Genomic DNA, 23,703 nt, shown 5'->3' on the forward strand with positions numbered 1-23,703 from the left:
AGATGATTAGATGTATGACTGTTAATTATTTTCAAGGTAGATTTATAAGGCCAGGTGTGGTGGCCCATGCTGTAATCTCAGTACTTTAGAAGGCTGAGGCAGGCAGATCACTTGAGGCCGGAAGTTCAGGACCAACCTGGGCAACATAGGGAGACCCAGTCTCTACACAAAATGTTTTAAAAAATTAGTTGGGCATCATGCCTGTGGTTCCAGCTACTAGGGAGGCTGAGATGGGAGGATTGCTTGACGCTGGGAGATTGAGCTGCAGTGAGCCATGATTGCACCACTGTACTCAAGCGTGGGTGACAGAGTGAAACCCTGTCTCAAAAAATAAAAGTAGATTTATATATGTAGTTCTTCACTGGTGAAGAGCTATCCTATATTTTGTAAATGAATTTACAACTCATATACAGTATTTCTTTTTCCGTTCATCTCTTTTTTTTTGAGATCGAGTCTCGCTCTGTCACCAGGCTGGAGTGCAGAAGTGTGATCTTGGCTCACTGCAAACTCTGCCTCCTGGGTTCAAGTGATTCTCCTGCCTCAGCCTCCCGAGTAGCTGGGACTACAAGTGTGTGCCACCACACCCGGCTAATTTTTGTATTTTTAGTAGAGATGGAGTTCCACCCTGTAGGCCAGGATGGTCTTGATATCTTGACCTTGTGGCCTCCCAAAGTGCTGGGATTACAGGCGTGAGCCACCAGGCCCAGCCTCCCCTTTATCTTCTTTTAATGAGATCTTATGCTTGTTTACTTTTGGAAAATATTTTTTACTTTTATATTACATTAGAAATGCTACTCTTTAAAAATCAATATTTAAAATGCAAAATTAAAAGCTGAAGTGTTTGTTCTGAAACAGATCCACTACCCTCTTCTGTCCTGGAGAATTTCTGAGTATGCTTTACCAACCATTTGCATCAGAATCTTGTGGAATATGAACAGTATCTATTTTGGGGACTCAACACTAGATCCACTAAATCAGAATCACTGGAAAGCAGCCTAGGAATCTGTTCTAAACCAATTGCCCAAGTGATGGTAGCATACACAAAAATATCAGAGCCACTGATATAAATCGTTTTCCCAAAGAACATTGTGGATATGAGTGAGTTGAAGTATGTATTTTGGAATAAGTTCTGAGGACGTATTTTTGTCTGTTTTTTTGTGTTTCGTCAGATCTTTCCATCTTTTACTGCCTTTGGTCTCCTTTTCAAATATTTAGCAGTGTGTCTTCATTAGGTATCCAAGAAGTAGCTTCAGGAGTAGAATTATAAGTAGTATAAGTGCAATTATAGTTAAAATATGAAGAAAAGTTTTCTTTTTAGAAATCCCCATACCATCATTTAATCATAAAGAGCCAGGTATTACATTGAATAATTATTTGCATCAGTTAAGATTCTGCCAGTTTCAAGTGAGTGCACACCAACTCAAAATGGCTTAAACACTAATAAAGATCTGGAGAGCAGGCCTTTCTTCAGGCATGACTGAAATAATATTACCAAGGTGCTGGCTTTTTCTACTCTCTTCCCCGACCCTGACTTTCCATGCATCCACTGTATAATCAGGTTTCACATAGTGGCCCTCTTGAAACTCCTTATGTCTCACTGAGTTATCTGCCCAATCCAGAACCAATCACAGTGGCTACAGAGATGGGCTGCACTGATTAGCTTATGCCCTGGAGCTGGGTGGTAGATCACCTTCCAGATCACACTAGATGAGAGTTAGAAAGGAGTTTAGTTCATGATACCACCACTAAAAGGAAGTGATGAATGGATGCTGGGGAGATAATTAGCTAATGTCTAATATAATGTTTTTAAATTTCTTGATGATAATGTTCACTAAAGCTTCAGTGATTGGATATAATGTAGATGAAATCCTATTTTAATCAGTTTGATGCTACATCAGAATTAGGTGAATTTTCTGCACATTGCCTTTAAAAAACATCAGGTCTTTGTTTCACATAATCAGTGCCTTTCTGTTATGCTTAATTGGCTATGAGCTAAGTAAGCCTTGTAAACTGATTCTCAATCTTGATTACACTAGAATGAGTTGGGGAATCTTGAAAGTAAAGATGTTCAGGCTCCCACTTAGATTTGTGGGGCCTGAGTATATGTATCTTTTAAAAGCTCTACAAGAGACTCTACAGTATCAATTGCCATTGCCCTGTAGAATCCATCTGACTTTCGTATCTTCTTCTTCACTGTTACTTTCTGGATAGCCCCAGGACTGCAATGAGTCACTGTCAAGTTCTAAAATAGCTGTTGGTTCTGACCAAAGACGTAACATGAAACAAACCACATCATTCAGAAAACTATTTTAAAACTGATTTTTCCAAAACTGCTCAAACTACAACCAGCTAAACCTTTAATATGAATAATTTTATGAAAAACATTTGTAGAATTGAATTTTATTGAGTAGTTTGAAATAGGTCTGAATGGAAAGAAGTAGTTATACACACTATTAAATGTTAACCATTTCATTGCCTTTGGCTTCTTTCAAAATTTTACATTTCATATATACTGTAAAATATTAAAATTATTTATCCTTGATTTGTTAGAAGCTTAGCATATTTTGAGAGAAAAAAACATTTTAAGAGGAATTAAAGTCATGACCACAAGAAAAAACATATTCTTTTTTTTTTTAACCAGTGTTCATTGTATGTAACCTAGAATATTATAGATTATATTTTTCTTTGGATTCAGTTTATTTAAACAAAGTTTATTGTGGCACTGAAGACATTAGAACTAAATTTTTAAGAAACCAACAAATTCATCATTTCCTGGGCTTCGTTGGTCTTTTAGGAACACTGATTTAGAAAAATATGCCAAGTGGCCCATTAGTTATCCACAAGGCCATTCTTAGGATATATAGTCCCACCTGGACCACCTGGACTGTCCTGAAATTCACAGTGTAAAATGACAGCAGGAATGAAGATAACATTAAAAGATTTGTTCCAAAATAACACATCATGACAAAGTGAAATAAAAACCATTGCTTTTTCTGTAGCTATTATCATTTCATTTCCTGGGAAATGCATTTAATGCTCTATGAGGATATATACAAAAACAACAGTAATAACATCATATGTAATAACTCAGGTAGCTAGAGAATTCACGATGAAGTTGGTCTCTCAGAAATAACCTTCTGTATTCCTATTTTAATGAACATATGAATCATATTTTGCTATTATATTTGCCAGTAACTTATTCATAGCATTTGAAATTTGAATCTGAACTAATCTTCAGTCTGTTTTGTGGTATAAGAGAATTGTTATTACCATTTTAAAATTTAAGAAAGGAAATTTGAAACTCAAGGTAATCACAAATTAAACTGAAATAATCATTGTCCTAACTCCTAAGTCAGAGTGTGTTTAAGATTTTAATTCACATGAAGTAGTTAGCACAGTTCCTGGGACTTAGTAAATAATCAGTAAATATTAGTTGTGTCAATATCATCATCAACATCGTCATCACTACTGTTACTTCTATCATCCCCACTATGACTATCACCTTTTACCCACTTTTTCTGTAAGGATAGTTTAATTTGATTTCCTTTTAGTGGGAATTGACAGTTCATTGTTTTCATAATCCATTTTGTCCCTGTGAACATCTTGCATGAGTAATTTTAAAAATTTTCTCCCTTTTTTGGGGATAGTCTTAATATGTGTAGAACTTGTTATAAAATATGAAAGAAAATATAAATTTTTGAAGTCTTAATTGTACACTAGAATGGTATATACCATACTAAATATCTTTAATGGCTTATGCCACCTTTTCATAGAGGCAAGACTTATGGAATATTATCCTTCTGTTTTTGATCATTATTCTATTTTTATGTATGTATACATGCGTACACATATTTACATTTTTATTTATTTCTATACCTATATATTGAAAGCCATGCATTCACATTGGGACTACCAATTTCAATTCAGCACCACAGGATTCATACTAATTTTCTCCCTTTTTATATCTGTAGCTACCTTCTTCCATAGTGAGAAGCATGGCTTCTGTTATCCTTAATGTACTAACTCATTTGCTCAGTCTCATTGAATGTAGCCAGTGTTCTGTTGCAGCTATTCCTTCTTCCATGTAAATGTACCCATTCCCAAAGTCATGTTCTAACTCTCTGTGTTTGTTTTCTCCCCTGCATGAAGTCCTCATTGTGTTTGGCCTTTGACATCAGTTAAAGGCTCTCTTCACCCTGCACAGGATTTGAAGCCTTGTACCAGGCTGCCCCGATGCAGGACACCAGCCTTAGTTACCATGCTTGGGCTCTGACATCCCACTAGACCACTCTTCTATGGAAACACTCTCCTTACCCTACTTGAGATCTGACACCTGCACTGGCCCACACCTCTGAATGGATGCCCTCCTCACCCTACAAAGGGCTCTGACATCCCATTCTGTGTCACTATGTGTTGGCTTCAATGAAATGTCTTCTTTACCACACCCAAGGCTCTACACCCCAGGCAAGGCCATCACTCTGTGGAAATGCTCTCCTTATCCTTCTCAGGATCTGATGGCCACCACCAGGCTGCCCATCTGGGCCCTCTCCCCATGCCAAGTCACCACTTCATATCTTTCTTCCCACCCTGGCATGGACATCCTCTTCACCCTGCTGGTGTGCCACTCTTCTGTGAGGATGCCCTCCTCACCTTGCTTGGACATAATTGATTTTTTTTTAATTGACTTTTATTTTAAGTTCAGGACACATGTGCAGGTTTATTATATAGGTAAACTTGTGTCATGGGGGTTTGTTGTACAGATTATTTCATCACCCTTAATTGGTTTTTGTAAGTTAATGACCCCCGACAGTCCCTCAGTTAAGTCTAAGATGATGATGATTTTATATATGTATAATACACCCCCCCACACACACACACCCCTAATAATAATTATCAGATGTGGCCATAGTCTGTGTCTCAGATAATTCAGATATTTCCCTTTTCAAGATGTCTATAAATGGCCTCCAAGTACAGAGTGTTGCAGCTAGATAAAATTTTTGGCCTTCTGGGATTAAAGACAGAGAAACTGAGTGGGAGCTATCCATGGTACTGACAAATCCCTGGCCTCTTCTGGATTCTATTGTAGCTGCCTTAAATCCGACAATTGTGAATCTTCCCCACTGTTACAGATCTACCTATACCTCTTACTTGTTTCTGAGATTTTTTCTAAAGCCCTGTAAAACTGACTTCATTCCCACACTTTGGCTAGGAGCTTTTGTAAATCTATTTACCATTCTCTGAATTTATTATATCTTATTCTGATCTCTTTTTGCCCACACAATGGCCAGAGGACCTTTCTGTAAGCCAGCTGGAGGATAACTAACTTTAAAAGGTGGTACCTTCTCTTAATTAATAGACATGCAGTTCTTATATGTTACAGTACTAACGTTGCAGTTATACCTCTTTCTAGGAGGAGAACTTTCTGAAAGTGCGCATATATTTCTAGTGAAGCATCTTAGCAGTTGCCCTCAGGTCAGGTTCTCTGGAGAATCAGACTCAGTTTGGGAGACAATGATTACTATTACTCTGCTCCACTGAAGAATATAGGTTCTTCAGCTTTTATTATTCCCAGAATGGGTGCAGCTTTTGTGGCAACCTCAGATTTACATCAGAAGCTGTTTTCACTGGAGAAGTCCTCAGATTCGTATCTTGCTCTTCATATTTATTGAAAATATAATAAGGAATGAGTTAATAGACATTACATAGCAAGTAGGTTTATTTCATTTGATAGCTGAGTATGCCAGTAAATGCATAAATCTGATTGAGTAGCTGAAGTCAGCCAATAGTGGTACCAGTAATGGTGAATGTGAGTATTAGTTAGTGTTTTATCTTGCCTTCCATATTTTATTAATATATTCACTTATGCATTCCCAAGTGAACTGACAGATCAAAACCTCTGTATTTTCTAAAGTATTCTTTCTGCTTCTTGTGCAAGGTGTAGGCAAATAAAAATTTGCAAGACTCCTAGGGCTGAGTGCTAATTTTGACTTTTTTTGGCAACTGTCTGGTTGCTTATTTTTGAGAACCTAGCCCAAAAGATATGTGACTTACATCTGATTATCTTCTTTACTCTGTTTTTTTCGAGAACTTATTCAAGTATAAAGTGTGAGGATGGACCACCCAAAAACACCAACTCCATAGGAGTGGAGTTGGCATTCCGAAGTAGGGAAGTTAAGGTCTCATTTCTTTAGGGAGAGACAGAGGAGCTTTTGGCAGGGTTACAACATTATTCAAACAAGGTTGACACATAGTTACAGCAGTTTGATTGGTTAGGTTTTTGTTGTTGTTGTTGTTGCTACTGCTTATTTGTTTTGAGACAAGGTCTTGCTCTGTCACCCAGGCTGGAGAACAGTGGTGCAATCGTGGCTCATTGCAGCCTCAACCTCCAAGGCTCAAGCAATTCTCACACCTCAGCCTCCCGAGTAGCTGAGACCACAAGTGCATGCTGCCACACCCAGCTAATTTTTAATAGTTTTTTGTTTGTTTGTTTTTATAGAGAGAGAGAGACAGGAGTCTTACTCTATTGCCAGAGCTGATCTTGAACTCCTGGGCTCAAGCGATCCACTCGCTTCAGCCTCCCAAAGTGCCGGGATTACAGGTGTGAGCCACTGCACCCTGTTTTAATTATCTTACTCTTAACTATGCCTTATTCCTATTTATTTGAACATCTGTATCTATGTTTTACAGTTTTAAGCTTAGCATTATCATTAGTATTATAAATAGATCCCTGAGTTTCTTGCCTTAGTTGAACACATACTTAAATCATTTGTAAAACTCTTCAACTGGTTACAGAGTGCTTTCACATGTAGTATACCTTTACAGCTTTATACTTTTAGTCCTTAAGCTCAGTGTGTACAATATTGAACTCCTTTCTGCCCCTACCCCTAAACATGCTTTTCCTCCTCCTCCATTTCCTAAATCATTTTACAGTACCACCGTACAAATAGTTGATAAAGCTAGGAGCCATAATCTCATCATATATATCTCATCTTGTTGATTGGGGTTCACTGAGCTTCTCAGAGGTTTGGATTTGTAGTTTTAATTGAAGGAAACCTTTTGCCAGTACTTCTTCAAATATTAGTTCTGGCCACATAACCCCGTTCTGAAATTCTAATTACACATATATATGAGACCCTTTGAAGTTGTCCAAAAACTCACTGATGCTCTGTTCTTAATTCCCCCACTCCCCACTGCCTTTTCTTTTTTTTTTTCAGAAATAGAATCTCACTCTGTCACCCAGGCTGGAGTACAGTGGCACAATCTCAGCTCACTGCAACCTCCGCCTCCCAGGTTCAAGTGATTCTCCTGCCTCAGCCTCCCAAGTATCTAGGATTACAGGTGTGTGCCACCACACTTGGCTAATTTTTTGTATTTTTAGTAGAGACAGGGTTTTGCCATGTTGGCCAGGCTGGTCTCAAACTCCTGGCCTCAAGTGGTCCATCGGCCTCACCCTTCCAAAGTGCTAGGATTACAGGCATGAGCCACCAAACCTAGTTTCCCTGTCTTTTTTTTTTTTTTTTTTTTTCTCCTCTCTGGTTTGATTTTGGATCTTCTATTGCTGTGTCTTTGGATTCATTGATCTTTTTCTGTGCAGTGTCTGTGTTGATAATCCAGTTAGTTCAGTGTATTTTTCATCTCAGATATATTTTCCAGTCTCCATAAGTTAAGTTTGGGTCTATTTTATGTAGTCTCTGTCTCTTCTTAACAAGTCCATGTTTTCTTCTACATGGAACGTATTTATAATAGCTGTTTTAAGGTGTATGTCTATATCATCTGTTTTATTTCTGGGTCAGTTTTTACTGATGACTTTTTCCCTTAATGTGGGTTTTATTTTCCTTCTTTGTGTGCTTGATAATTTTTAATGGATCCCAGATATTGTGGATTTTACATTGTTGGGTGCTAAATCATTTTGTTTTCTCATACTTTTGAGCTTTGTTCTTGGATGCAATCAGGCTACTTGAAAGCAGTTTGATCCTTTTGAGGCTTGCTTTTAAGTTTTGCTACAGAACACTAGACATGCTTTATTCTAGGGTTAATTTGGCCCCACTACTCAGGCAGTTTCCTTCTAAGTACTTAACTCAGTGCTCCGTATATTATGTTTTCTACACTTGGTTCAGAATGTGAATCGTTCTCAGGCCTCTGTGAGTTCTGGGGATTGTTCTGCCTGATTCTTTCCAGCACTTCTGTCCTTGGCCATAGGTAGTTTGGGATTCAAAATGAATTTTTAAAATATGAGTGAGACTTAAGCGTATTTAAATATGGCTGAGACATACTCATTGAAGCATGATATTTAGGATGTGAGACAAGAAGGCTGTAGAAAATAGGATCCAGACAGCAAATGGAGAAATTGGTCTGAAATACAAGGGATGCCGCCTCTTACAGTGGTAAGAAAGGAGGAGAGGATCCAGCCCAGTAGCATAAGATGTCTTTTCATTTATTTAGAACGTCTTTGATTTCTTTCAAAAATGTTTTGTAACTTTCAATATAATACAAGTTTTACAGTTTCGTTAAATATATTCCTAAGTAATCTATTCATGTTGATGCTATTTTTAATGGAATTGTTTTCTTAATTTTTTCTTCTTATCATTGATTGCTAGTGTAAAGAAATAAAATTGATTTTCGTATATTGATCACAAATCCTAAAGCTTTGCTGAACATATTCATTAGTTCTGCTAGTTATTTTGTGTGTGTGTATGTTAGGATTTCCTACATAGGAGACCATGTCATCTGTGAATAGAGGTAGCTTTAATTCTTCATTTCGAATCTGAATGCCTTGACAAAGACATTCTGCTAGAATGGCTGCCCCCACAGTTTGTTGTGGCTGCTTGTTGTTGTCATTCCTCTTTGATGACTTTCTTGGATTAATATTGTAAAGTCTGTATTATTGTCATGTGCGTCTCAGTTAACACTAGTGGTCAGCTAATAACTGGACAGGGATTTCATTAAGTCTTTGCTGAGGAGTTCTGTGTGTATTGAGCCATGCCTTCAATGCTCCGAGAGTCAGTTTACAATTGTGTCTTAGCTTTCACTTTCTGCGTGCATGGAGCAACAGGATCAGCTAGAGGTAAGAGACTAGGACCTTCTCAAGTTTTTTTCATTTAATGCACATAACCATGCACATGTGCATGGACCGCTAGATTTCCAGAAATGTGTTAGAACTTCTCATTCCCTAGATTTTCCTCTTATTTTTTTCATTAGCCGGAACTGATACTGCTTCTTGGTGGCTGCAGTGTTAAACAATTGCCACTAATTGTTTCAGCAAATGTTCTAAGGATACAGCTGTTGCTGTTCTGTTCACACAGATCAATCTCCAAGCCAAGTAAAATCAAGGCAAAGCCTGAGAATGGAACTTTTCACAGAACTGTGAGACAAGTCAAGTAATGTCATTTCTCGGAAGATGGGGCTCCTGGGCACTACAAACGCATTCATCCCCCTCCAGCATCTGTGGGGCTGCTAGATTTCATAGTTACAAATGTTGGCTTTCAACACTACTAGGAAACTGGGGAGAGGGTAATGGGAAAATAGTACATTTAAAATGCTACAAACCTTGTCATTCTCACAGTATTCAGCGATTTTTCTTGAATAAACGCTCCTTGGAGTGTTGCATGCCTTGAGTTAGTTCAGAGTTCTGAAAAAGTTTATTTTGACAAGGTTTGCCAGTGTTTATGTTGCTTTTACAGAAGAGCAGACTTTCAGAGGTTCTTACTTCACCATTCTGCCCTTAAGTGTTTTTGAGTAGAGGTGTGTCACCACCAAAGCCAGGCGTATGGAAATCTAGCTTACCAGTGTCTGATGTCCATATGCTGGCATGGAGATTGGTAAACTGCAGTGTGGTGAGCTCATCCAAAATGGCCATCCAGTTAAGGAAAACTGAGATTATCAGAAGAGAGATACAAGGCCAAAAGTTAAAAGATTTAAAAGTAAGTAACAGTTTGAGCTGACATGGAGGATGACCTGATTGAGCGAGCATAGGAGTCCTCTCCTGTGCCTGCTCTCTGCACCCCTGCCTCCCGCATTTCCTGCTGTATGCATCCACGGCAGACTACACAGATAATGGTGTACAAGAAACATCAGAATGTGGAAAAGATAACTAAGATGAAATTGCATTATAGAAATAAAGTTATAGTGATCTTTTTTTAAAATATGTGTTCGCTCTTGTAATCTTATCACTTGAGTGGACATGAACATGAATTTCTGTTTTATAATGGAGAAAAGTGAGACTTTCAGTAGGTCAGTTACCTCCAAGGCTTAGGACAAGCAACAGGTAGAACTGCTCCTAGCTCTTTTGATTTGTCAAGTACTTTTTGCACTATTAGATAATAGCACTCCATTAAAGAAAGGAGTTTTAATAGTAAGGAAGAGCCTATTTTGAGATGCTCTCTGGAGGAAAAATCACCAGTGTATTTCTGGTTTGTCATGTGAGATTATAAAAGGTGGAAAAGGTAATTCATGAAAAGTATAATTTTCAAACATTGCAGCTAGCCAAAAAAACAAATGCCATTCTAATGTAGGGAAATAAAGATCAAGTTGCTGTTAATTCAGTGAAAGACTCCAGGAAGTAATTACTGAACATTTAATTTTAGCCAAAAATGTATATATTTTGCTGATTTTTCACCAGGTGTCAGCAGCACTGTAAACAATAGCAATTATAGTAGTTACTTGGAATTGGACATCTACACAGTTGGAAATAGATTATGTTCATTTGCTCCCACCATTGATTGTTTATACTTTAATATCTTGATAAATGTCATATATTATTGAAAGCTACCTTCAATATTTTATCATCTAAATTATTACTGTCCTCCAGCCTACTAGAGAATTACTTAACTATAATACTGTAAGTTTTGACTTAAGACTCAAAATATTTTGGAGAACCTGGGTCGGTAGAGGGCAGCACAATCTAACAATGTTTAAAATTTGGTCATTTGAATGACCATTCAGAAATAGGATATAAAGATAGTGTAGTTCAAGGCTTTTCAAGCTTTTCAAGCATTCAAACCCGTTATTTCAAATCAGATATTATTTATAACTCATATAAGCAAAGAAAAGTGACATTTTACTAACAGAAATCTTATTTTATAACATTTACTTGTAACATCTAATGTTGAAAATGATAGGGTTGTTTTGATGAATAAAAAATTGAGAATAAAATTTTCTAGAGGGTACTATTTCTGTATTATTTTTACATATGAGGACATTTGAGTCTCAAGGGACGTTTAAAACGTCCGAGGTCACAGAGATGGCAAAATGTTAGAGCTTATTCATAAACTCAACTGTCTTACTCCAAAACACAGGCACCTACAATTGCTGCTAATACATTTTCATTTTGCTGCAGCTCTGAAATCCAGTGCAGCTTATTTCTTTTGTTTTAATTATACATTTTAGAGAAAATTCTGATTCACATAGATGAGGAGTTACAAATGATAACTTTTTTTAACAGCTTGCTCTGTAAACTTCAGACATTCTCAGTTAAACAGAAATGACAGGTAAATCTTTAGTGCAAGATACAAACAATAATATATTAAATTTATTTGCAATACAAATAAATGCATCAGTGTTCTCTAATATGTTAACAAGTGGTATAACTACTAAGGAGGTAGACATAGTTATTCCACCTCTTAGATAACTGAAGTATGGAGATGCTAAAGTCACAGTCCTGTAACTGACAGATCCCCATAAATCTGGCTCCAAAGTTTTCTTTCCTTATGACTTCACTGTATCACCCCTATTTTATTACTCATTCATGTACTTGTATTGTTTTTATTTTAGTTTTTAAATAGCTAAAATTATATTTTAAAAATGAAATTCAATAGATTTCACCAACCAAAGTTGGAAAACCAGTAGTCTATGGATAATTATAATCCAAAACATAGAAGACATTTAGAAATCATTTGGGACTGTTATATTAATATTTTAATTGGCATTCTATTTAGTTTTCCAATAATAAAAACATATTTATATTAAAAACATAGATTCAAGTCATCATTAAAGGGAACATTTAACATAATTGGATATGTCAGCTTGCATAGGAATAACTGATTCTAGCACTCTTATCTGCTGAGTGACCAATTTAAAAAGCTCACACGTCCCCCAGGTGTAAATGTGAGCGCATTTCTGAGATACAGAGTCTTTACTATTTAGCAGCCCACTATGTGTCAGCAGTGACTCAGATATCTCGGAGAAAGAAGGCTTTTGAAATTTTCAGAAATGTGATAGACTAATAAGAAATCAAGGAAGTCAGCTACATTAATTTTGAAGCAAAATGTATAGCTCTTAATATGTGCTAAAGCTGCTAGGTTAGAAAAATCTTACATGATTACTCCAACTATAACACGTGTCTAGATCACTGAGATTGATGATAATAAAACAGATAAAAGTCTACGTTTTGCTACAGGGTGAAAAAAGAATTGCAATTTTTTGCTCAGGATGTAAAATGTGCTCAAAGACAGACTCCAGGTCACTTCACCAGCACAGCTACGTAAATGGTGACCCGAGTGCTCAGTCATGCAGCCTATTTGGCCTTATATTACTTTTTGAAGACATGTGTCTGAGCATGTTACTCCCCAGTTCAGAATGCCTCTCTCGCTTCCACTACTTGTAGAATAGGTCCACCTCTTCTTACCACCACATTTCATGTCTTTCATGATTTTCATTCCGCAATATTTATTAAGTGTCTGCTGAGTGATAGGGACTGTACTAATTTGAGGACATACACAGATGAATAAAACAAAAGTTCTGCTTTCAAGGAGTCTAGTGAGAAAGACAAAGCAACTGTCATAGGACAGAAAGTCTCTAATAGAAATACTCACACGGTGCTGGGTGAGGAAAATTTGGCTTCAACCTTTCTTTCCATCTGCATTTTCCACCTCCTCCCCATATACACATGCCACTCCAGATGAGTTTACATTTACCAAACATGATACCCACTTTGGGGGCTTAGCTCATAATTTCTTTGTATGAAATGCCCTTCCCTATGCCTGCTGAAATCCTTTTAGTACCAACTTCCGATATCTCAGGAATATTGTTTCTGTTATCCAGAGTTAAACACATCCACACATTTTCTCCCATAAAATCTCTAAAGGCAGTTGATCATAGTCTGCCTTGAAATCAGTTCATCCATTGCCTTGTCCAGTGCCTGTGCAGAACAGACATTCAATACACTTCTCTACTGCTGAGTCTCTAAGTAACAATTTTATTTGTATTGTATTCTCTATGCTTCAGTAAGATAAAAAACAGTATGGCCGGGCATAGTGGCTCACATCTGTAATTCCAGAACTTTGGGAGGCTGAGGTGGGCAGATCACTTGAGGTCAGGAGTTTGAGACCAGCCTGGCCAACATGATGAAACCCCATCTCTACTAAAAATACAAAAATTAGCCAGGCGTGGTGACTCATGCCTGTAGTCCCAGACACTCTGGAGGCTGAGGCACAAGAATCACTTGAACACACAAGGTGAAGGTTGCAGTGAGCTGCACTCCAGCCTGGGCAATAGAGTGAGACTTGGTCTCAAAAAAAAAGAAAACTGTGTGAGGTCTATTTATAATTTTTTGCAACTGGCCTGAAGCTGGGTTACAAATAAAATAAATTAGGATTATGAGATGAATATGAGTGTTTCTAAAAACTATTAAAATGTAAACATTATATTAGATACTAGAGTATAATGGATACTGTTGGTTTTCTGCCAGTATACTATCTCCACTACTTCTTTCCTTAAATCCTATTTTGTTCAGGAAGCCAAACTTAGGCCATACATTTCCCACAGAAAAAATAATTTCCATTGAAGATGAACTCACATTTTAAAAAGTATAGGCAGGAAGAATTGGTCCACCATGAATGACAGCAGACCCAAGAGAAAGATGTATTGGCAGCTCTAGAACTAATAGGGCTCTGTCAAAGTGATTATAAAATAAATGTTCTTTAAAAGAATAAAGAGATGAGCAATAGAAATTACAAAAAATGAATAAGACAATGTGGGAAAAGAGGTTGATTTAAATAATGACGATATTGAACTTCTAGAATGAAAAAGTCATTAAAAATGAGTGAATAAAAATATGAAAAAGTTTTGGAGGTTGAAATAAGAATGTTAAGCCTATTCTTTAATAAGGATTCCAGAATTTGAGACTAGAGAAAATGAAAGTTAATATTTGAAATACATAGATCATCAGATTGAGAAATTAGAAGTCCTACAAAGGATTATTAAAACTGAGTCCACACCCATAAAAATTGCAGTGAAAAGATAAAATACCAGACAAAATGATAAAAGCAACCAGAGAAGATATAAAGGAACAACAATTTGACCAACAGCAGACTTCTCAGGAGCTACAACAAAGGCCAGAAGGCAGTGCAGTAGTGTATCACACTACGTGCTAGACGTTGTTCTCGATACTCAGTATACATTAGTAAAAAACAAATAAATTTTGGCTTGTATGAAATTTAATTCTAGGTAGAGAAGAAAGAGATAAACATAGTACATACTATAAGTATGGGGTATGTAAGAAAGAGATAAGCACTGTAGGGTATGGGGAGAAATGGAGTGAGCAGAATTAAGAATGCTAGTGAGAAAGGAAGTAGAATTTTAAATAAGAGTCAAGGTTTAAGACTCACTGGGAATGTGACATACGAGCAAAGACTTGAAAGAGGTGTGGGAGTTAACCACGTACAGATCTGGAGAAAGAATACCCCGAGTGGATGGAACAACCCATCCTGAGTCCAGAGTGTGTGTGTTGTGTTCAAGGAATAGCAAGGAGGTGCCTTTAGCTAGAACTCCGTGATTGGGGGGTAAGCAGCAGGAGGTAAAGTGAAAGAGGCAGTCCTCGCACTCCAACCCCCCAGAATCTGCATTTTTCAATATTCACACAGACAGAAAACTTTCTAACTCAACTCAGCATCAGAGAATAAAGCATAATTAAAATTGGAAATATTTAGCCACAAACACAAATGAAAATACTTAAATTTGTGGGTTTCAGCCCTATCAGTATTGTAAGGAAATATCTAGCCTTAAATATATTTCTAAGAACATAAGAATGGTGCAAATTGATCAGCTGTCAGCATTCTTCAACTCAAAAGTTAGAAAAGGAAAACAGAATAGAAGTTAAAGAAAAATTGTGAAGAGGTCTAACATAAAATCTTGTTCTTTGAAATTGCTAATAAAATAGACAATACTCCTGGAGATGTTGAACGAGAAAGAAAGAAAAATAGGTCAAATTAAAAGGAGGGCATAACAACCAATTCAATGGAAATCTCAAAATTATAAGAGAATAACTTTAGGAAAATAAATTTGAAAACAAATGAGCAATTTTCTTGAAACGTACACATGTCTAAAAAGTGATTTACGAATAGTAGAAAATATGAAAAGACTGATTATCATAAAGAAATTCAACCAGTAGCCGAAGAGTCCCCTTAAAAAAAAGGAGGAAAAAAAGATGATCAAGTTTCAGAAGCAAGTTTTACCCAATTTCAGTGAACAAATAACTTCTGTGTTACATAAGCTATTTCAGAAAATGAAAAGGAAAGGTACCCAACTTCTCTTTCAAGGCTTATATAATTTTGTCACCAACTAGACAAAAATAACATGAGAAAATTATAAACCAATCTCATTTATAAACATATATGCAGAAACCCTAAATTAAGCGTTTTAAAATAATTCAGCAAAAAATATACACATATGCCTATATTTATACATATATTTTCTTCAAATAGGTATTATTTCAGGAGAGCATGAGAAAGAAATTTGTAAACTTTATAAACAGTCTCATTTATAAGCATATAGGCAGAAATACTAATTAAATATGTTTGTATTGCATACAGCAAAAAAGTGCATATGTATATATACATACATATACGTATATTTTGATCATAGCAAGGTTTTTTTTGTTTTTTGTTTGTTTGTTTTTTTGAGATTGAGTCTTGCACTGTTGCCCAGGCTGGAGTACAATGGCGTGATCTCAGCTCCTTGCAACCTCCGCCTCCCAGGTTCAAGCAGTTCTCCTGCCTCAGCCTCCCAAGTAGCTGGGATTACAGGTGCCTGCCACCACGGCTGCCTAATTTTTGTATTTTTGGTAGAGACGGTGTTTCACCACGTTGGCCAGGCTGGTCTCGAATGCCTGACCTCAAGTGATCCACTTGCCTTAGCCTCCCAAAGTGCTGGGATTACAGGCATGAGCCGCTGCACACGGTGGATCATAGCAGGGATTTTTATGACCGTTTCCACATGACGCTACGGTCAAATGCGGATGATATAAAATGTTTTGTTATTATGGTTATTTATATGGATGATCTATGATTCATTTCTCTTCTATCTTAAATCTTATCAGATATGCTAATTTTTAGTGTTAATATATAGGGCTTATGAAAGAAAAAGTGAACATTTTCTGCTTTTATTGTAGCTCCTCCTTATGTAACCTGAGTGTTAGAGCTGTGCTCCATGAGTGTGGTAAAATCCTGTTTCATTGAACCATCTTTTCATCTTCCTTGGCTCCTGAAAGGCTAATAACTGCACATCAAACCCAACAAGAGCCTGTGCAGGGTACTTAGAATTGGAGCAACAGCAGCAAGATCACCTGCTTGCTCCCCAGTAACATGGATGACAGTCCTCACTGAAGACCCAGGGGGAAAAAGCGGGGACAGATGACTCAGTCGGATGGGTTATGTGGTTGACGTCCGTTTTTTCTGCCTTGCATTCATAACTTTCTTATGCACACAGTACCCAGATTTTGGTTGGGAGACTAACCTCCCCCTGTATTCTGCTGAAGCAGACTTTATTCCAAAGACCTAGAATTAAATCTCACGGGCTCTAAAAAGAGCAAACTCCAGGGTTTGGGTTTGAGCAAGTCGGATGCTGTTTCCTCTTTCCCATGACACTAAGCTGCTGGCAACCAGGAGGGAATGAAGCCAAATTTGGGAAACAAACCTGAGAAATGAATAAAGGAGAACTGGCTCCTAGTGATACGGGTTGAGGCCTGGATCAATGAATACCTGAAGCTACCTGTGTACAAAGTGTACAAAGCCACTGCTCACTCTAGTAGGCTGTCCTTTTGATACACTCGGTGTTTTTACAAACCCTACCAAAACCCATACTGGCTCTCCTTTACACCAGACTTAACTGTGGAGGATGGAAAGGAGGTGGGATTTGGAGCAATTAGGCTCTTTCTTCCTTTCTCCTGAAATTGCCTCTGGTGATCTCCTCCTTACCTAGTTCCCTGGGGCTAGGAAAAGGCCCTGAGGAGGGAGCCTTACTGCTGGAAATGAAGCTCACCATTAGTGGCAGCTGTGACTTTGCAGCAGGTGACTTCCCTTGTTTTAACTTCAGCACCCTCTGTGATCACCCCATTTTCAGAAAAGTATAATGGAAGCATTTCACATATAAATAAAATTTAAAACTGAGTGCTGTCTTCCAGACACAGTGGGAATTAAGTTCCACAGACACTAATCAATAGGTAATTCAGTTATAGTAATTATCGTTGTACAGTTCAGTGGTTTCACCTTAAAAAATATTGAGTATAAGTAGTTACAAGTAAGCTGGAAGCAATGTAATATTAATACAAAGTCCAGTATGCTTACTTAATAAGAAGTATATTGTATGTTTAATCATATGATTTTTCTCTATGTATTTACAAGCTTCCACCTGATTTTAACCTATTCACATTATTAAGGAAATGTAATGGCTACCTTAACCACTAATTCTGGTTATGGTAAACATATAGAGTATATTCATTCCTCCAAAAATTACATTTACTTGCACAGAATTACTTGTAATCCTTCACCCTAGGCAGAAGACTCGGGGAAGGAGGGGAAGTATAAAAAGAAGTAAAATATTATGCAAGATGGGAAGAAGTTTTACTTCGGGGAGGCTGTGGGACTGTTCCTTTAAGTAAACCTAATTATGATTGGAATTTGTTTGACTTTGCCTTAATCACCTGCAGCTACTGCTACCTAGGCAAGCCCCAGTTATGAATTAATGATGAGGTCTAGAGAGGGAGTAGACGGAGATTCCTGAATACACACTGAATAGAGCAGCATGCCCTTAGGAATAGTCTGAGGAAAGATGCAATTCGGGCAGATGGTATCAGTATTTAATTTGAGGTTGGTTGTTTTTGAGACAGATCTCGCTATGTTGCCCAGGCTGGTCTAGAACTCCTGGGATCAAGTGATTCTCCCCTCTCAGTCTCCCAAGTAGCTGAAATTACAGGCGTGTGCCACTATTTTTTTTTTTTTTTAACTACAGTGATTCTGTTTACATAGCTATTTTTTCCTGCTTTTCTTGTATGAGTGATCTCCTTAGACTGCCACAACTCTACCCATGTTGAATGGGCAGTTACACTGATGTCAGTGGAAGGGACATGAGATTAGCACTTTTTGTAGGGCATAAATTCATAATGAACTCTTCTAGAGAATAGTTTCCTGTGTTATTTAAACACCACTATATTTCAGCAGGGCTTACTAAAACAACATGCTCAACAAGGATCTCAATGCTCTTGCTTTTTTGTTGGGCTTGAAGATAATGATTTTCTCAGCAGTGATATGGGGAGTGTTTTCCTTAGATTTGAGAAAGGCCTCTCCATCGCTGTCTTTGGGTATCGATTTGTTTCTTAAACGCGGCAGTATGACTTCCGTGTTGATGAGCAACTATTAGGTTCACATCTTACTATCTGACAGTAGGTTAATGTGAAAAATACTATATTGTGAAAAATGTATTTCACAGTATTCTAACAGATGCTGCTAGTGTAATAGCCTAATGTAACAAATGCACCAAATGTGCTCAAGCATGTTTTTGACACTCTTTTCATAAGTGATGATACGTCCTAATTGAAACTTACTAAAATTGTTTTCTTCTCCAACTGTCATGAAAACATACCAAACTATGTGTTTTGTGTACCCATGATTGAAGAATATAAAATGTATATTCCTGTTGGCTTCCATTCTGTAGTCTAGAGTTAAAAATGTGAGATTTTAGCCTTCTGAATATTAGTCCAACAAGTTAGTTCAGGTCCCAGGTATGTATTAATTCTCCTTCACTAATTCTACAGCCAGTAGTAGGTTTTAAACTCCAAGATTCTTATAAAACATTTAAAATTTTTTTAAACTACGTTGTTATAGGGAATGGTGTTACAGTCTTTTTTTTTTTTTTTCTTTCCTTTTTAATTCATGGAATGGATCCCTTTGGGAATCTTCAAAGAAAGTTCTGGATATTTATTTTTATCATTGCATATTAATTTATGTATACTGTGTCTTTGCATCATGCAATTCTTGTCTTAAATCTTCTTTCTTGGGAAACCCAACACATACTAGAAAAGGGTAAAAAATGCAAATGTACAACCCATTTATCATAAAGCAAAACCCATGTAATTACCATCCAGGTCACGAAACGAAACATTGCCTCAGTAACCCCAGAAACTCCCATCCTGCCTTCCTGATCGCTGTTCTCTCCCACCTCCAGAGTTAGCCACAATTTTTACTTCATGTTAATTACTTTTTTTGCTTTTCTTTATAATTTTACCACCTATTAATACATCAGGAACATAACGGTTTAGTTCTGCCTGGTTTGAAGTTTTGGTTTTGGGGTTGTTGGATTTAGTTTTTGTTACTTTACACAAATGGAATAATTATGCAGCTGGGTATCCTTTTGGGCCCAATACGTTTTACTCAAAATCGTATTTGTAAATGTAGTTATAATTGGGTTTCGTTGCTGTATAGTATGCTGTTGTGTGAACTCAGTACAATTTTTTTATCCATTCTATTGTTTGTATCCAATATGAATAATGCTGCTGTGGACATTCTTCATGTTTCTTGATAAACATTCCACATATTTCTTTCTTTCTTTCTTTTTTTTTGAGATGGAGTCTTGCTCTGTCGCCAGGCTGGAGTGCAGTGGCACAATCTGGGCCCATTGCAGCTTCCACCTCCCGGGTTCAAGCAGTTTTTCTGCCACAGCCTCTTGAGTAGGTGGGACTACGCCACCACGCCCAGCTAATTTTTGTATTTTTAGTAGAGACGGGGTTTCACCATGTTGGCCAGGATGGTCTCGATCTCTTGACCTCATGATCCACCCGCCTCGGCCTCCCAAAGTGCTGGGATGACAGGCGTGAGCCACCGCGTCTGGCCCATCGCACATATTTCTGGTGGGTATATATGTAGAGGTGGAATTGCCAGATCATAGGGTATGTGTATTTATAACATTTAAAAAATTGGGGCCAGGCGCAGTGGCTCAAGCCTGTAATCTTAGCACTTTGGGAGGCTGATGGGGGCAGATTGCTTGAACTCAGGAGTTTGATACCAACCTGGGCAACATGGTGAAACTCCATCTCCACTAAAATACAAAAAATTAGCCGTATGTGGTGGCATGCACCTATAGTCCCAACGACTTGGGAGGCTGAGGTAGAAGAATTGCTTGAACCCAGCAGGTGGAGGTTGCAGTAAGCTGGATCGTGCCTTTGCACTCCAGCCTGGGAGACAGAGCAAGACTCCATCTATATTAAAAAAAAAAAAAAATTGCATCACTTCACATTTCTGCAAGAGAACTATGACAGTTCCCAGTGCTTTGTTCTCAGCATACTTGGTATTCCTTTAGCTCATCTGTTTGTTGTGTAGTATTACCTCAGTTTTCATTCCCACTCCCCTGATTACTAATGAAGTCAAACAATTCAAAGAAACCTGCTGATATTTTTCTTAGAACTGAATTTTATCCATAGATGAATTTGGAGAGAATGTTACAAAATCGAGCTTTCTAATACAGTAACAGTTTATATAGTAGTTTTCCATTTCTCTGAGTACTGTTCATAGTTTTCTGTGTAGAGGCCTTGCATATATTTATTACATTTATTCCTAGGTATTTTATATTTAAATGCCATAATAAATGCTATTGTAATAAATTTTATTTTCTGTTTGCTTCTGATCTATAGTAATGTATGGATTTCTAAATTTTAGCTCTGTATACAACTGCAGTTCATCTGTAGCTTTGTTCCTGTGTACATAATTACGTAATCTGAACATAAGGACTTTTTTTTTAATCTAGTCCGCTTTCAAATCATTATACTTTTTATTTCATTCTGTTGTCTTAGTAAGGCTAGGATCTTCACTAGCTGGTATCTCCACTACAGTGTTGACTGAAAGTAGTAATAGTTGGCAATTTCGAAGGGGAAACATTAACATTTTTTGCTGTTAATTATGATTTTGCACGTTGCTAGATTTCATTTGCTAATAGTATATTTAGGATTTTTTCATCTAGATTCATGAATGAGAATATCTTGTAATTTTTCTTTTTTACAATGCCCTTGTTAAATTTTGGTTTTAATGTTTTGCTAAATTCTTAAAGGAAGCTGAAGAGTGGTTTCTTTTTCTCTACTATGTGAAAGAGTTTGCGCGAGACTAACATTAATAATTAGAATTCACTAGTGAAGCCATCTGGGCCAGAGTTTCTTATTTTTGTTTTGTATGTGTATTTGGAAAGGCTTTTAATTACAAATTCAATTTCTTTAGTAAGACTGTTTCTGAACAGTCTTCCAGTGTCTCTTTTGGTTTGCAGTAACTTTCTAGAAAGACGTCCATTTCAGAGGTCCCCAACCCCCAGGCCGCAGACCAGTAGCAGTCCCTGTGCTGTTAGGAATGGGGGCCGCACAGCAGGAGGTAAGCAGCAGTGGGCTAGTGAACCTCAGCGCCTGAGCTCGGCCTCCTGTAGGATCAGTGACAGCATTACAGTCCCCTCTACACCTTGTCCATGGAAAAATCGTCTTCCAGGAAACTGGTCACTGGTGCCAAAAAGGTTGGAGAGCACTGATACATTTCTTCCAAATTTAAAATTCATAAGAAGAAAGTTGTTCGTCCTATCCTCTTATTTTTTCATGGTCTGTAAAATATGTAGTAATGTCTCCTTTTTCATTCTTGATAATTGTTATTTGTGCCTTCTTTTTTTCTTGATTGGACTCTCCAGAAGTTTATTCATTTTATTAGTCCTTTTAAGTCACTTATTTTTATTATTTAGTTACCCATGGGTTACTAAAAGTATATCTTTAATTTCCAAAAGATATATTTTATTCTCCTCTAGAACAGAATTTGGGTTTCTAATCAATCAAAAAACATAATGAATAATTTTCATCATTTGAAATTATTTGCCTGAATTTTTAAAAAATTCTGTGTGCTTGGGAAAATTATATTTTGTAGTGATTAGGTATAATGTTCTGCATATGAACATTATGCATGGGGTCAGTTTTGCTTATTGTGATATTCCAATCTTCTACATCCTTATAGTACTGACTTGTCTATCCATTAGGCCGTTACTGAATGTGATTAGTTACTGAGGGAAGTGTGTTTATGTCTCCAGTGATTACGGATGTCTCTTTCTCTTTCTAGTTCTGGCCATTTTTGCTTTCTCTATTTTGAGTCCATGTTACTAAATGCATGCAAATTTGGGATTATTTTACTTTTTAGTGATTTCCATGTTTCATCATTATTTAGTGTACTTCTTCATCTCTACCAGTGATTATTGCCTTACAGCTGACCCTGACTGATAATGACGCAACTACATCAACTTGTTTGATTATTTTTTAGGTGATTAATTTTTCCCATATTTTTCAACTTTTCTGTATCTCTGTGTTTTAGATGTTGGCTTATAAATAGCAGGTAATTTTGTTTATTTAAAGGCACAGTTAGGACATTTGATGTATTGAGTCTAAATATTTGTCAGCCTTTTAAGGTTGATAGTCTTTAAACAATAATTTTTCGTATTCAGAAAACAATTTATTAACATCTATAAGTTTAAGAAATGTATTTCTCTGATTTACATATAAATATGCAGGGAGTTATGAAATCTTCTCATTTCCTATTACTTCTTTGACTTTGATATAATGAAAAAAAAATCCAGGAACTGAAATATGCTAAGGACAATAATTCTAATCTGGTGTTTGGTTTGGTTTGCAACTCATCTTTATTGTGATTTACATACCGAATCCAAATAATCATGGCATAACAATATCTCTCTTAATATATCTCTCTTGCAAAATACTATAAAAGTTGTATTATTGATTACAGGGCTGTGACTCCCAAATGAGCGTGTCAGAAATGTCGTGTAGTGAAAGTACATCCTCATGTCAGTCTCTTGAACACGGCTCAGTTCCAGAAATTCTCATTGGCCTGCTTTATAATGCCACAACTGGAAGACTATCAGCAGAAGTGATAAAAGGCAGCCACTTCAAAAATTTGGCAGCAAACAGACCACCCAGTGAGTGAAACAAATTTTTTTATTCTAATGTTTTCTGCACTTTGGGACTCTCAGTGTTAGGCACTTCAATCCCATCATTTAGTCTTAACCAATCAAAATGAAATGGTGTAATCATCAGCTAATCTGTTTCATGTTTTCTATTTCCAGTCATTTGGGAAGTAGAAAAATTTGAAATTCAGAGTATTGATTGTAAGGTGACAGACTTTTAATTCTTCATAGTGTCTGCAGAATAAATTATCTCTATTGTAGCCATTATCTTTTAATGCCAGACAAGGTTATAGGGCCTTCAAAAGTGAGTAATTTTCACAAATATGAACAGGAATTGTATAGCTATTGTTAACTGAAGTTTAATGTGTTTTCTGTCTGCATGCAGTAGTATAAACTATTTTATTTACTTCTGTATTTTCCCGTCATTCTCCCTTAACAATTTAAGAAGAAACTGTTACTTCACATTTTTTCTCCTTTAAAATTATAACGCAGTACTGCCAGCAG

The 23,703-nt window shown here is 36.9% G+C and overlaps 1 protein-coding gene across 7 annotated transcripts in view; it reads left to right on the forward strand.

Annotated features, from left to right (window-relative positions):
• Positions 1–23,703, forward strand: part of SYT14 (synaptotagmin 14) — a 197,188-nt gene that overhangs the window by 158,885 nt on the left and 14,600 nt on the right. For all 7 annotated transcript variants that reach the window (XM_064360338.1, XM_064360335.1, XM_064360336.1 and 4 more), the window contains one exon: positions 23,022–23,211. In XM_064360338.1, the coding sequence (XP_064216408.1) occupies positions 23,022–23,211 (190 nt within the window). The remainder of the gene's footprint in view (positions 1–23,021; positions 23,212–23,703) is intronic.

The sequence above is a fragment of the Aotus nancymaae genome, unplaced genomic scaffold, assembly GCF_030222135.1.
Source record: "Aotus nancymaae isolate 86718 unplaced genomic scaffold, 86718_ANA_hifiasm-v0.15.2.pri h1tg000039l, whole genome shotgun sequence".
Lineage (NCBI taxonomy): Eukaryota > Metazoa > Chordata > Mammalia > Primates > Aotidae > Aotus > Aotus nancymaae.